Source organism: Mustela putorius, unplaced genomic scaffold, assembly GCF_011764305.1.
Source record: "Mustela putorius furo isolate JIRA1106 unplaced genomic scaffold, ASM1176430v1.1 tig00000460_pilon_pilon_pilon, whole genome shotgun sequence".
NCBI lineage: Eukaryota > Metazoa > Chordata > Mammalia > Carnivora > Mustelidae > Mustela > Mustela putorius.
Window position 1 is genome coordinate 21,169,341 of NW_025421389.1, and position 14,942 is coordinate 21,184,282.

General features: G+C 53.1%; 1 protein-coding gene across 5 annotated transcripts; it reads left to right on the plus strand.

Moving 5' to 3' along the window:
• Window positions 1–1,685: 1,685 nt before the first annotated feature.
• SCN2B (sodium voltage-gated channel beta subunit 2) lies at window positions 1,686–14,564 on the plus strand. 5 transcript variants are annotated; one of them, XM_013054911.2, is made up of 5 exons: window positions 6,730–6,945; window positions 7,338–7,489; window positions 9,510–9,676; window positions 9,969–10,179; window positions 10,765–14,564. In XM_013054911.2, the coding sequence occupies exons 3-5, from the start codon at window positions 9,527–9,529 to the stop codon at window positions 10,962–10,964; spliced, it is 561 nt and encodes a 186-aa protein (XP_012910365.1). In that variant the 5' UTR covers window positions 6,730–6,945; window positions 7,338–7,489; window positions 9,510–9,526; the 3' UTR covers window positions 10,965–14,564. The 5 variants fall into 5 exon arrangements, with proteins under 5 accessions (XP_004749995.1, XP_012910365.1, XP_012910367.1 ...); XM_004749938.3 differs by lacking the exons at window positions 6,730–6,945; window positions 7,338–7,489 and adding an exon at window positions 1,686–2,338; XM_013054913.2 differs by lacking the exon at window positions 7,338–7,489.
• The last annotated feature ends 378 nt before the right edge of the window (window positions 14,565–14,942 follow it).

Here is a 14,942-nt window from a genome sequence, read left to right on the forward strand (position 1 = left end):
CTAAACAACCTGATGGGAGGTCTGGGGTCTCTTCCTCTTGGTGATGGGTTGTGTAGAATACTGGAAGTACCCCCTGGCTCACACAGACCTCAGTTTGAATCCTGGCTCTGATTCTGCCCTCACTGCCTACCATGTGTCTTCTCAGGTGGGTTAAGGTCTGTTAGCCTCAGTTTCCCCATTTGCAATTAAAAAAAGAGAGAGAAGAAGAAATCCCCATCCCAGGGCTAGAGTTCAGTCGAGATATCACCTGTGAAGTACTTGGCACAGAGTTATTACTCAAAAGGATGAGCTGCTCCCTCTTTGGTGCCTCGGTGGCCCTGGGCAAGTGTGAGGGATTGCTGCACAGAAACCTCCGTTCTACCGAACATCTCCCCGGAAAGGCCACCTTGGTTCTCCAACCTAAGTCCTCGTACTTGCGACGTTTGCCTATTTTTTCCTTCTTTTTTCAAATGGAAAGTTTTCAAACCTGCACCACCGAAGACAGAACTGTGTAATGAGCTCTGTGCACCGGCCGCCAGGTTCAACCATGAACAGCAACGTCCAGACTCGGGTCACCTACCTGCCACTCCTTTTGTGTGTGTGTGTGTGTGTGTGTGTGTGTGTGTGTAATAAAGCAACTACAAGCCACCCTATCATCTCACTTTAACACTCCAGTGTGTATAACAGATAAAGATGTTCAAATCAAAATCACAGTAAGATACCATCTCACACTGGTCAAATTGGCTTAAATAAACCACTCAGGAAACAACAAGTGTTGGCGAGGATCCGGAGAAAGGGGAGCCCTCTTGAACTGTTGGTGGGAATGCAAACGGGTGCAGCCACTCTGGAGAACAGTATGGAGGTTCCACAAAAAGTTGAAAATGCTTACTCTACGATCCAGCAATCGCACTACTAGGTGTTTATACAAAGGACACAAACCTAGCGATTTGAAGAGCACATGCAACCCAGTGTTTATAGCGGCAATGTCCACAAAAGCCGAACTATGGAAAGAGTCCAAATGTCCATCAACAGAGGAACGGATAAAGAAGATGTGGAGTAGATACGTACTCAGTCTTCAGAAAGAATGAAATCTTGCCATTTGCGATGACGTGGATGGAACGAGAGGGTACAGTGCTAAGTGAAATAAGTAAGTTAGAGTAAGACAAATACCATATGATATCGCTCATATGGGGCATTTAAGAAAAAGCAGATGATCATAGGGGAAGGGAAGGAAAAACAAAGATGAAATCAGAGAGGGAGACAAACCATAACAGACTCTTAACTCTAGGGGACAAGCTAGGGTTTGTTGCAGGAGGGGAGGGAGGTGGGGGGGTGATGGGCATTAAGGAGGTCCCGTGATGTAATGCGCACTGGGTGTTACATGCAACTGATGAACCACTGAACTCTACCCCTGAAACTAAAAATCCAGTATATGTTAACTAAATTGAATTTAAATAAAGAATTTAAAAAAAAACAAAAAGATATTCAAGAACATAACCACAATATTTTATCACACCCAACAAAACTAAGAATTATTCATGAATATAATTTAATACCCAGCCCACATTTATTTTTTCCCAATTGTCTCAAAAAGTGTCTTTTTACTCTTGATTTGACTGGGTGTCAGGATTCCCCAAAGGCTCCTATTACATTCCTTTGTAAGATCTGTTAGGTGTTTTTACACCAACCTGCTTTGATATGTTCTGTTTTCAGTGGTAATTGTAGAAAAATGAGGAAGTCCTCATTTCCAGAAACTCTCCCCAACTCACTTCCCAGAACCCTTTCTAGATAACACAAAACAAGCATCTCCTTTTGGGGGTGTTTTAAAGAGCCCCCCCCCAACTTATAGCAGTTTTGAAATGAATGAGCTTCTCTAACAACCTTTAAATCCCAGCAGTCATCCCAGAGAAGAAGAAGAAAGAAGAAGAAGGGAGGCAGGACTTGGTTTAGTTCTTGGTTTAGGGGGAAAAGAATCCTGGGGAACTTTGTTCTTTTCAGAAAGACTTTTTTATGCCCTCCCACCTGCTTTTCAAAATCCACCAACCACAGAATTTACTCCATCCCCCTTTTTCTCTCTCTCCCTTACACACTCCCTCTCTCTTTTTAGCAGCAACAGACAAGCCGGCCATATTAGAGAGATGGAAATAAAGCTTCCTTAATGTTGTATGTGTCTTTGAAGTACCTCTGTGCATTTTTTTTTTAGCATCTAACCATTCCTCCCTTGTAGCCCTCGGCCCCTCAAATCACCCTGTCCCTTATCCCATCCGACTAACATCTCAGTCTCTGAAAATGCACAGAGATGCCTGGCTACCTCGCCCTGCCTTCAGTCTCACGGGGCTCAGTCTCTTTTTCTCTTTGGGTAAGTTAGACTGCACATCTGCATGCTCCTGAGGGTCCAGAAGTGTAGCCACAGCTGGAAAGAGGATGGGGGCCGGGGGCAGGAAAGGAGACCTTGCTGGAGCTTCCCTTCATGTCCTTGGGAAGGGAGGTACCGGGGACTGGGGGAAGACATTGTTGGGGACTGCATAACGCTGGGACGAGCTGGTCACAGAAATGTTGGGTCGGGGATCTGAGCGTGCCTCGGGGGTGACAGTTAAAACCACGGGAAGTGATTTTTCTTTGGGTTCCCCTGAAATGGACTTACGTGGGGGTGGGGGAGGAGGATAGGTCGATCTGCAAAGTCTCTTCGTGGATTTTTTCTAAGCTGCTGCAAATATGGGGTCCTGGGTCTTCATGCTCTCTTAAGGGGCTTCTCTAGCAGACCATGATCTTTGGAATCTGGTGGATTTAGGATATTAGGAAAGAATGTTTGGGGGAGTGGGAGGTAGAAAGTTGAGTCTGGAAATCTGTACCATTGATTTGTGGAAATGTGTGGGGGGGGCGGTGGGGGGATATCAGGCTTGAAGTATGGTCTCTGCATTGGGGAGAGACTTGCTGAAGCAAGCGCTGATGGAGGCCTCTGGGCCAGATGGAGTGCAGGAGGGAGTCAGGTGAAGGGATCAGGAAAAAAAGAAAAAAAAAAAAAAAAAAAAAAAAAAAGGAACTCTTTGGCTGAGTGTGGCTGTGGCCCTTTAAGAGCAGCCCAACCTTGCAAACAGCCTTGTCAACTGATCCTAATGTTAATTTCTAATTTCACTTTGGTTCACTTTGGACCACTCAGGACTTCCTGGTGAGTAGGTGGGCTAGAGAGTTATTTGCAAGCCTGCTTTATAGGTAGTTTCCTTCTTGCTCCTAAACTTACTCATTGCTGATGTAGTCAAGCCCAGGGATTGTCAGTGGGGTTAGTCCCCATCACTATCCTCCCTCCTCCTTCCCTCCTTCTCCTTGTCTTTCTCTGGTGTGCTGGGTTGGATATTGGGCAGGAGTGCTAGACAGAGACAACACAGAGCCCCTGGCAGCTTGCGTCATAAGGCCTACTAGATTTGCCGAGTTACTGGACATATTAACAGAGCAGGAATGTTACGGAAGCCTGGGCCCTACAGAGACTGGGCCATACAAAGATGGTGAGCCTTGGAATCAGTTCTGGGTTTAAAATCACCTTTACTTCATGACCATAGACAAGTGACTTGACCCTTCTGAGCTTTGGTTCTTTCGTGGGTAACCTGGAGAATGCCTGGGTTTTGTGTAAAGCTGCGGTATACAGCAGGTGCTCAATAATAGTTGGGCTTTTCACATGCCCAGGGGGTGTATGCCTTATTTAGTCCTCAGGATAATCAGTAGAATGAGGTAGGTGCTGTTATGATCCTTCTGTTATGGATGAGGAAACAGGTACAGAGAAATGCAGTAAGTAAGTTACTTAAAGTAACTGAAAGTCATACGACTAGTGTAAGGTGAACTGAGATTTGAACCAGTTTGTCGGACTTCTAGTTCTTAGCTGTTGAACTCTACTGCCCCCAATGTTCCTGAAATGGTACTGCTATATTAACAAGAATGGATCAAAGAATCTCAAGGCAGGCAAAGAGACGGGGAGTTGGGGGATGACCTGGGTGTAAGGAGCCAGGGATGGAGGACAGGTGACTTCCTTGGCACGTAGGGAGAGCTTCCTGTGGAAGGGCGACAGTCTTATGAGAGCCTGATCTAAGTGAAAAAAGGAAGGGGGCTCCATGACTGTGACCAGGGAATGTTTTCCGGGAGGATGGGGTCTAGAGTGAAGAGGTCAGGGAATGGGGCTTGTAAGGTGATGGTGGGAGGAAGCTAGAGCCTCTGCAACCTGGGTGGTAGATCTTGAACTTGAACTTGACTGATGCTATGATGAGGTAGGCCCTGGCACTCCAAGTCTAAGGGCTCAGGTGGACAGTGGAATTTTGGTGATTGTAATGGCGTCAGTCTCCAAGGTGAAGGGACAAATGACAAAGGGGGGACCACATCAGGGGAAGGGTTTGTGAGGATAACCATAGAGCAGGTAAATCATAGAGGATAACCAGCTGGGCAATCTGCCGTACACACAGCAGAGGCACGTGAGACTAGTTTTTAGCTAGAAATAGTCTGAATGACTGGACTTGCCAGAGTTTTTCTTAAGACCATCGGCTCTGCAGTCACCAGCCTTGTTACCAAGACTGGGTTAAGTTAGGCGAGGGTTAGAAAGTGGAGTCCGGTCCTCACTCGGGCTCACTGCCTGCATCTGCAGGGCTCTGGACATGGAGGGGAAATACCTTTCCTTCCTTCCACAGACATTTATGGAGTGCCCATCTGGTATCACATACTGTTCTGGGGATACCAAGGGGATACCCAGGGATACCAAGATGAGTAGAAATCAGTTCCCCAGAGCCTCCCAAGGGACACAGACACAGGCACATGAACAGATAATGACAGCACAACATCACAGGGCCTGTCCTAATGATAAATCATAATGATGCTGATCATGATAGAAGCGAGCCTTCATCGAGGAATATGTACTGGGCATCACTGGGAGCTTCATATATTTGCAAGTCATGTAATCCTCACAACTGCCCTAGGAGTCAGATTCTATTATTGTCTCCCATTTTACAGATGAGGAAACTGGGGTCTGGATGGTTAACTCTCTTGCCTAAGATCTCACCGCTTGGCCACAAGGCTGTTCTGCCTTCCAGTCACCTGGAAGTGATAGGAACAGGGCTGGGGAGAGGGTCCAGGTGCTGGGCAAGCTGTCCTCGTGGCATGCCTCATGAGCTGTGAACTGCAGCATAGGGAAGAGGGCCCCAAGTTGAAAAGGGTGAATGAGATTCCTGGCCTGAAGCATAAACGAATGCAGAGGCATGAGGGGTGAAAGAAGGTGGGTTTGTTAGGAAAAGTAAGGAGTCGGAGATCACCGATGTGGAGGAAGCACGGATGGTTGGGAGCTGCAGGTGAGGAGGCCAAGACTTAGGTTGGTCCCAGGTGGCAAAGGGTTGGAAGCTGTGCCCAGGAGCCTGGACTTGATCCTGAAAGCAACAGGGAGCCAGTGGAGGGGTGGTGAGGACATGTTGCCAGGGGTAGACTTGGCTTGGAGATGGAGATCCTGGTGTGGGGGAGGGTCTGAAAGCAGGAGGCAGGGTCTGTGTGTCACACTCCTCTGGGAGGCAGGGGGCTGCCTCAGAAGGTTGGGGAGGACCATTCCTCTGCTTAGATACTCTCTTTTAATGAAGAAGAAAATAAACCTACCTCATTGGTTGCTGTAGGGTTGGAAAGAGGAATGGAGAGAGTTCCCTTTTGTCTTTGCAGGAGACAGAGCTTGGTAGGACATGAGCAAATCTGTGTGATCTCTGAAAGATGGGCCAGTTAGGACAGTGGATAGCATGGGACCTGGGGTGCCCAGATGTGGCCCCCCAAGAAAGGAGGGGAGGCTTGGGTGCCAGTGATGCTTTGGAGCTAAGACCAGAAGCCACATCCTTACTATACCCCCCATTGATCCCCATTTCCTTTCTATCAGTTAGAAATCAGGAGACCCAGACCTGGTCCTAAATGGGACAACCAGGCCTGAGCTTCCTTTCATGGATGTTCCTTTAAACAGTACCATTCCCCTCCAGAGCTGGGGGCTGGCAGTTTGGGGCTGGATCTGCTGTGGAGACAGTCCAGGGGTGGGGAGAGATGGGGGGGTGGAGGTGTGGTTGTTCCCTGGCATTCCTTGGAGTATCACCAGGCCTCAACCCCTCACCCCTTGTCTGGAGCCTGGCAGCCTGGGCCAAAATGGAACTTTGTCACTTATTAGCTGTGAACTTGGGCTATGCATGTAACTTCTTTGTGCTCAATTGCAACATCTGGAAAACAGGGTGGTAACAGGGCTCTTGTAAGTATCAAATGAGGTCATATCTATGGAATGAGTAAGACAGCATCTGGCCTGCAGGAAGCACTCTGTTGTTGGGAAGTCCTTTCTATGGCCCTAGCTGCGGGCTTGGCTACTTTCCGGGAGCCGCAGAGTTTACTGGGGTTTTGCTCACAGCTCTGACCTTGTTGCATGGTGCTTTCTTCGTCTTTAATGGGGGCCTGGATTGGTGAGAGGTCTAAAACCCTGGTAGGGGACTCAGGCTGACGACGGTGACTTAGAGTAGGAGTCAGGAAGCACGGTCTGGCCCTGGCTTGTCCGCGTCCTCTGTGTGTTTCCCTCAGTGCCTCACTTGCCTCACTGGGGAAGCGGTGGGTCTAGGTCCCCAATTCTGGTGATGCCCCATCTGGCTTCCTCTGTTGTGACCATCCCCGCGTCTCTCTGCGCTTGGGACTCCCTGGTTGTCTCTGACCACTAGAGGGCGCACGCGTCCCTCCTGGGGCCTCCAGCCGGGGCCAGGCGGCTGGGCTGCAGGAAGTAAAGGGACTCCGCATTGCACCTCGGCTCACTCTGCTCAGCCAGAAAGGACCTCCCCGCAGCTCTGCCCTTCCACACGGCAGGGTGCGGGCTCCTTCTCAGCGGAGGGGGCTGCCTGTGGAATTCAAGTTCTCATCTGAGGGATGGGAGCTGACCTGGGAAAAAGGCCAGGGATAGGTCAGCCCGTTTCACAGCACCTGCTTTCTGGGGTCAGTCGGAGGCCCCTTTTGGGAAGGAGCCCTGGGAAGGTAGCGGCACTCGGAGGGGGTTAGAGAAGCGGGGGCCTTACTCGGGTAAGAGGTGAGCTCAGGACAAGGCCCTGCCTGGTTGCTTCCCTGCAGATTTCTCTGCCTCTGCAGAGCGCGGGCGGCAGTGGCATTTTCTGCACACCTCCTCCTTGCCTGGCGCTGTGCTAGGTGCTTTCATAATGCTGATGAGAGCGGGGATCCGGGAAATGGGCTTTGTTCTTCTTGGCAGGCCCACTCAGCCTCCCCAGGTCACGCTCCCCTAGTGAGCGCAGCCCACGCTCCCAGAAGCCAGGGCGCTGCAGGTGGGTCTGCACGCCTAATGCCTCCACCTAAGACTCCGCTACGACCTCTAGAGCCAGCAGGTCGGAGCCCCTCCTGTCCTTAAATCCCGGCCACTCATCCCGGGGGAGGAGCTCAGCAGACCGACATCCCCGTTCGCAGGCTGCGCTGCGGCTGCTTCCGGGGAGGGGCCCAGCCGTTGTGCGCTACACCGCGGTTTGGCAAGGTGAGACCTGCGGGTGATGCTTCCGGCCTGCGCCGCGGGCCGGCCGGGTGCCAGAGCTGGGGGAATTCCAAGGGACTGCCCTCTGCCAGGACACTGTCCCATAAGGCCTTCCTGTTTAGGAGGGCAGAACTTAAGGAGAATGTAGGGTAGCAGGAGCTGCCAGCCTGCGCATCACGCTTTTAGTATTTTATCTCTTTGAAATGATGATGGCAGCCCCAGGAGGTGGCTGTCATCAGTTGTGTTTTACGGAGCAGGCGACTGGGCCTTGGAAGGTGAAGGAGCTTGCCCACATCCCCCCAGCGATGGAAGGCAGAGCTGGAAGGGGCCCCGTGTCTCAGGGATCTCCTAGTCTACGCTCTTCCTGTAGCCATAGCTTCCTAGCCACGCCCTCTGCCCCTCCTCCGTTTGCACCCCTCCCGCCTCCATCCCCAAGCCCCAGAGAGCTTTCTATCACACACAGAAGAAAATCGGAATCCCAAATTCTGGCCACCCAGAGCCCCTAGTGCCTCACTCCTGCCTAACTCTGGGATCCTACCATTTGCTCCTTGATTGCTGCTCCTTGTGATGCAGACACAAGAAGCTCATTCCAGCCACTGGGACTGTGGTCTTGATGCTCCACTGCTCTGCACTTGATTCCTTCAGGATTTGAGATGGCTCACTCCCTCACTTTGTCAGGGGCTGCCTACACGTCAGCTCCTCCGAGCAGTCCTCCCTGACTGTGGGTAGGAAACAACACCCCTTTGCTTTGCTATAATTCTTACAGTAGCTGCCAGACATCACTACATAGTTACATTATAATTTTCTTCCTTGTTAGGGTGTGTTCCCTTCCCTAGATGGCAAACTTCATGTGGCGGGGACTCTGCCACCATTGTTCACAGCAGTAAGTCCTGGGGCGTAGGCTAAGTGCAGGGGCGTGTGGGGGGGTGGCTTGTAAATATGGGGTAAATGAATGAATGCGTGGCTGATTCTGGACGTTACAGATTAACTCTATAAACAAAATGAATATTTTGGGATGAGGTTGCGACGATTTTGGCAGAAAATCTTAGCATTAAGTTCAGGACTAAGGTGAGGCCAGTGAGGGACCTATGGTGTGCAGTTTAAAGACATGTTTGCCTGACCCTGAGGGTGGATGACCCCTTAAATTCTGTGTCCAAGGCTTTCTGCCCCATGGAGATCCCTGCGGCTTCAACTGGAAGGGCTTGGGCTCCCTCGGCTCACCCTAGCCTCTGCTCTGCTGAGCGTGTCCAAGGGGGCCGGGCAGCCCCAGCACCCAACTCTTCTACACTAGGCCTGGTGCTCCTTATAGGATTTGACAGAAATCTGTCACCCCTTCAGCCTATGTCAGCTCCTTGCTGGGACATTTCCAGGTCTGACATCTCCAGAAGGGACTCCTGTCCTTGTTGATGCATCCGCTGGTCCCTTGGAATTGTGCCTCTTCTTCTGGGATGCCTCTTACCTCCCACTGCTTGGCTGCCATTTTTCCTGCTTGCCAGAAACCCCAGGGAAGAGCAGGCGGCTGGGCTTTCCTGTGGCCCTCGTGCATAGAGAACAAGGCCTTCTGAATCTTCACCTGTCCTGAAGGCTTTCTGCCGTGTGGCAGTCACTGCAGCTTCGGCTGGAGGGGCTTGGGATCAGCAGAGTTGAGAAGGGGGAAACTGAGGCCAGCACAGTGGAGTCCCTTGTCCACGGTCTTCTGCTAGCAGGTGGTAATAGTAGAGCTGGGGCAGGACAGCCAGATGAGGGGTTGCACATCTATGGTCCTGGGAAAGACTTGGGGCCATTCGTCTGCCCTGGCTTAATAGGCAACTTCTCTCCCCACCAAGCCTTGCTTTACTCCAAGGGCCACATCACGTACCCTGGGGAGCTTTGCCCGCCCCACACCACTCCCTGACTCATTTCAGACCCAAGGGACCCAGCCCAAGGCCAAGGCTCTGCTCCTCTCCCCATCAGGTGCAGAAGGCTTGCTGCCTCCCTGGGCCCATGAGCCAGAATCCTCACCAGCTTGTCACTTTATCCACAGTGCCGCCGGGGCGGACCATGGAGGTCACAGTACCTACCACACTCAACGTCCTCAATGGCTCTGATGCCCGTCTGCCCTGTACATTCAACTCCTGCTACACAGTGAACCACAAACAGTTCTCCCTGAACTGGACCTACCAGGAGTGTAGTAACTGCTCTGAGGAGATGGTGAGTCCCCGGAGGGGGTCGGCGGGGAGGGAGGGGGCAGGAGCTCCTGGGCATGAAGCCCACATTTCCCACCGTCTGCCCCTTGCCGTGGACCAGGACCCTGGGGATCCTGGTGGGCAGTCTGCTCCAGAGGGCTTCCGCAGAAGGTGTGTGGTCACACCTGGGTGGCCCTGGGAGGGCGGCAGAGACCTGGAGGTAGCCGCCTCTCTTCTAGGGAACCAGGTGGTGGGGGGGGGGAGGGGTGCACGCCCTCTCCTTGCAGCTGCTCGATCATGTGGTTCCTCCTCCCCAGTTCCTCCAGTTCCGCATGAAGATCATCAACCTGAAGCTGGAGCGGTTCCGAGACCGCGTGGAGTTCTCGGGGAACCCCAGCAAGTATGACGTGTCGGTCACACTGAGAAACGTGCAGCTCGAGGATGCGGGCACCTACAACTGTTACATCATGAATCCGCCCGACCGCCACCGCGGCCACGGAAAGATCTACCTGCAGGTCCTCATGGAAGGTGAGTGGCGGGCAGAGCGGGCAGTCGACTGCCCTGGGGCCCCTGCCTGTCCCACGCCCCACCCTCCAGCAGGGGGATCACCCCGCTCCTTGGGAGGGGCTGTGCCTTCCTGAGGTGGGAGCTCTGGCTTGTGGGGGGGTGGTGCGGGGAGGCATCCCTGTTACTTCCTCAGGTCTCTGAGGACTGAAACCAGGTCTTATCCTTATAATGACCTTGGTCATGGTCATGAGGCCACGGTCATTGGTTGGGCACATGCTATCACTAGAAGTCAGCCACCTAAGGTCATGCAATGAGTGAATAGCACAATCAGGACTCAAGTTTGGGTCTATTTGATCTCAAAGTCCGTGCTCTTAAATTCTGCATTTTACTGTCCTTCCCTGGGGCTTTGAGGTGCGCTGCGATTTTGGGGTGGAGTGCAGAGAGCTCAGGGGCCTGGTTTGATTGTGGCTTTTACTACAGTGCTTTCTATGCCAAGCATCCGGTCAGGACCACCCCACGTATACTGCGGGGAGCAGGGGGCCGAGGCGGAGGCTCCCTTTCCCTGCCCCGGTGCTCAGGGGAGGTCTTTTTCTTTTCCTTCTGCAGAGCCCCCTGAGCGGGACTCCACAGTGGCCGTGATCGTGGGCGCCTCCGTGGGCGGCTTCCTGGCGGTGGTCATCTTGGTGCTGATGGTAGTAAAGTGTGTGAGGAGGAAAAAAGAGCAGAAACTGAGCACGGATGACCTGAAGACGGAGGAGGAGGGCAAGACAGACGGAGAGGGCAACGCGGAGGACGGCCCCAAGTAACACGGCCCCGCGGCCCCTCCCTCGCGTCCTGTCTTCCTCCCACCCTCCACCCTGCACACTGTGCCCCCGCCTGCCCTCTCTTGGTGTGCTTCTCTTGATCCAGGGTCCCAGGGCCCACCTGGGGCCTCCCGAACCCCTCACTTCGTACCCCCTACCCTGCACCAAGAGTGACTCACCTCTCTTTCATTTGGGAAACCTGCCATGGCACGTGGGACGTGTGGGCCCTGGGGAGGGAGAAGTGGGCTCAAACTGCCTGTCCCTGAGAGGAGGCAGGAGGCCTGAGCGAGGGTCCCAGAGGGGGGGGTGGATGAGGGGGAGGTCAGCGGCCCAGCCTGCCTCTTTTGTGGACTGGTCTGGTGGGCCTCAGGGAAGATCTGCGGATGGCTGAGGGGCTCTCCTGGGCTGCCTCAAGAGAGCCTGGGCTGTGGCGTGGCTCTGCTCCCTGAGCTGCTCCAGGCCAGGCAGCCCTGTCAGGCTGGGGACTGCTGAAGGGTTCCTGTCACTTGGGTGGGGGTGGGGCATGTTGAAGGGATGACTGCATTTCCTGGGCACTGAGGGGAAGCCTTGGCCCAAGGACCTGTGCTCTTACCCCCTCTCCTTCGACAGCTGTTACCACAGGAGCCTGGGGGGGGGGGAGTTCTGTTGGCAGCGCATCTCTTGGGATTGGGGCGGGAGGAGCACCACATGAAGACTCACGGAGCTGGGCTGGGGATGGGTTGATTCCTTGCAGGAAGTGGTCATTTTTCACCATAGTGAACTACTAAGAGCAGAGAAATTTCAAAGTTGGCTAAGGTCTGAAGGGGTGGGGGCTCCGTGGTAAAATGGAGTTGGTTACAGTCTGCCTCCTCCAGCGGGGTGACGGCCCTCAGTGAGAGCGTGGGGCTGGGGAAGGTGGACGCGACTGTGGAGGAGTTGAGGTACAGACTGGGGCCTTCATCCGGGCCTTCTCTTCAGACTTTCTCCGTGAGCTTCAGCAGGGTTTTTAGCTTTTCCTTTCCAGGGAATGGGATGCCCTGAGGGAAATATCCTGCCGCCATGTTTCACCCTCCAGGCCCCAGGGCCCCCCTCTGTGGGGAGGCAAGTAGCATTTCTGGAAAGCCAACTTTCACTGCCATTTTACTCACATGAAGAGGGAATTATTTAAGCCTCAAGAGAGGGAGAGAGACAGAGAGAACCTGCTGATGTGCACTCTACCTTGGAAGACCCTTAGAGATCTAGGCGGCAAGCCATTCCTTACGGGTGGGGAACCAGGTTCAGACTGGCAAGACTGAGCGTCCGGCCCTTCCCTCCTCTGGTTCCTCAGTCTCCAGTTTGAACCAACAGAGCCATAGTTTTCCCTGTGGCAAGGGTCTCTGCGGGCTGCTAGACAGGGAAGTGAGGTGAGAGAGCTGGGCTGTCCACTGCCTGATCCTCTCCCAGGGCGCTGGGGACGGAAGGATGGAGCGGGCGGGCAGAGCTGCTGGCAAGGCCCCCCCCCCCCAATCCCCATCCCAGACTGACCTTCTTCAGCATTTCCCCAGCCTTTCCAGGAGCTCAGACCCTGCCCAGGCTCCTGGAGTCAGTGCCCAGGGCAGGAACCGGTCTGAGGAAAGGGGGTAGAGACAGGATGTGACAGTCTCAGGGAGCATTCTCTGCCTCTGCCAGGCAGGTGGCCAATTTGGGGAGAGAACAAGAGCATATGGGAGGTTAAGTTTAAGTCACTTCAATTCGACATCCATTTACTGAGCATCTCCTGTGTGCCGGCCACCGTGCTGGCCGCCGGGGGGGGGGACACACAAAGCCATAACAGAGTTGGGAACTGTCAGGTCAGCACTGTGGGGACCAAGATTCTTTTTTTTTTTTTTTTTTTGGTGCATCTAATTCCACCTCTGCAGCCACTGCTTCCAGGGCTGGAGTTGGAGAAGGAAGAGAGTCCTGACTCTGGGCCCTGGGAAGGGAAGAAAGGAAGGAAAGGGGAGGGGGAGGTGCACAGGGAACAAGGTGACAGGCCAGGCAGAGTGGGTGAAGAGTGGGGGACGGACAGCCTGGGTCACAGCTCCTGGGTGGGGGGAGTCCAGCTCCGTACCTAACTGCCAATCAACACACTGCCAATGGGAGTGGGCTAAGCCACCAGGATGCCTGGGGCGGGCGGGCACAGCCCATCCTTGGAGCCAACCAGCTAGGAGGGGAGCGATGGGTGGTGGGCATTTCATACCAGCTGAGACCAAGGGCGGTTGGGACACACTTCAGCCTGCAGATTTCACTTTCCGGCAACCTCTCAAGTGCTCTCCTCTCCCAGGATGAGTGGGGATCTGCGCTGATGCGGGGCACTTTTCTTTTTCCAGGAGGCGTAACATTTAGGGGAAATTTTTGCGTGATTCCCTAGGTTTATTCTAAGAAGTCCTAACTCTCCACCAAGAAGCGCCAGACTTCTGGGTTCATTCCTTTCAACACCCTGACCCAGTGGGGCCCCCCGGCTGCCCACCCTCATGGGCGCTTTCTCTTGCAGCCTCTTAGAATCTCTTCTGGAGGTCTCCTAGGGCTGCCTCCCCCAGAGCTGTGAGGTTGGGAACAAGATGGGGCTTCTTTGAGTAGAGGTGGGGAACCAGTGACATGTTCCCATAGCAGCCATTTCTCTACCCTGCTTTCTAGTTTCTGCCAGCAAGCTGCTCCTGTCCCTGCGGGGTGGGGTCCAACCCCACTTCCAGCTGCATGTTCCCATCACTGCACTCTGCTGGGTCCAGTCTGCTGGTTTCCTCCACCACCCCTGCCTCTCCTGTTGTCTTGGAGCTCCCTGTCTATCTCTTCCTCCTAATCAAGGGCCACTTGTAAAGAGATGGGCTGGTCAACCCATGGGACTTAACTTCTAAGAACAAAGTACAATTTTTCAGGACTGAAATGCCTTGAGGTGCCTTGAAACTGGCTTTGAAAATGACTACCTGCCCCTTAGCTATGGACTAATCACAGTTATTCCCAATTTATAGAAAGGAAAAGCTGATTGGATCCATATTTTCTCCCCGGAAGTCCCCTTGGGGAAGTCGGGCTGGTAAGTATTTACAAGGTCAGGTAAAGCAGATGGACAATGGGAAATACTGGCCAGGTCCCAGAAGATAGTCCCGGGCCATAAGGATGGCATGGTGCGTTGGAATGAGTGATAAATCAAGAAATTTCCTTGCAATTTGTCTTAAGGACAGACTGTGCCTCTTGCTGATGTCTTCCTCTATTGAAGTTTGCTGATGCATTTGCACATAGGTATATAGGTATAGATATATTCTATATACAAATAGAAAACATTGTGTTACATCCACCCCAAAAGTTATACTGGGTGAGGTGGGGGAAACCATCATTTCTCAATGTTTTGAGTTAATTCACCAAAGGCAAATTACGGAATGTTCTTACTGCTTTTTGTGCACTTGGAGGAGAAAACCCAACTACTTTTGCACTTTCTAGGTTTAATGTGCTACAGGGTGGTTGGGGGGGGGTGGCGGGGAGAAAAATCCAGTGGTCCTCTGTGGCCCAGCTGCTGTGATGTGTCTGCTTCTTGGAGCAGACTGCGTTTCTTTTGCAGTTTGCCGTATTGCTTGGATCTTTGGCTGCAATAAACAGATCATCTCCCCTGAACATCCCTTGAGTGTGGCTTTTTTCGGGGGTGCAGAGTGGGGTAAATTGGAGGCTTTGGAGGGATACTGCCAGGGATCCCTGCTGCTCCTCTCCTGGTGATCCCGCTGATGTTGCCCTGTCCTCAGCAAGGACACAGTCCTTCTACTCTGCTCATGTTGAGAAATGGCTCATGTCTTTCCCCCTTTGCCTTCTCTCGGAATCCTGGGCACTCCCTCCACCTTGGAAGCACCCTGAAGACATGGCGGCTCAACACCCACTTCTTGGGGGCCTCTTGGTTATTTCTGGGATGACGAGTCTTGGGCACAGTGACACTGTTAAATGGACGTTGGCCATTTTTTCCATAGATGGATGGGCCATTCTTCCCCCCCAGCCCCCACC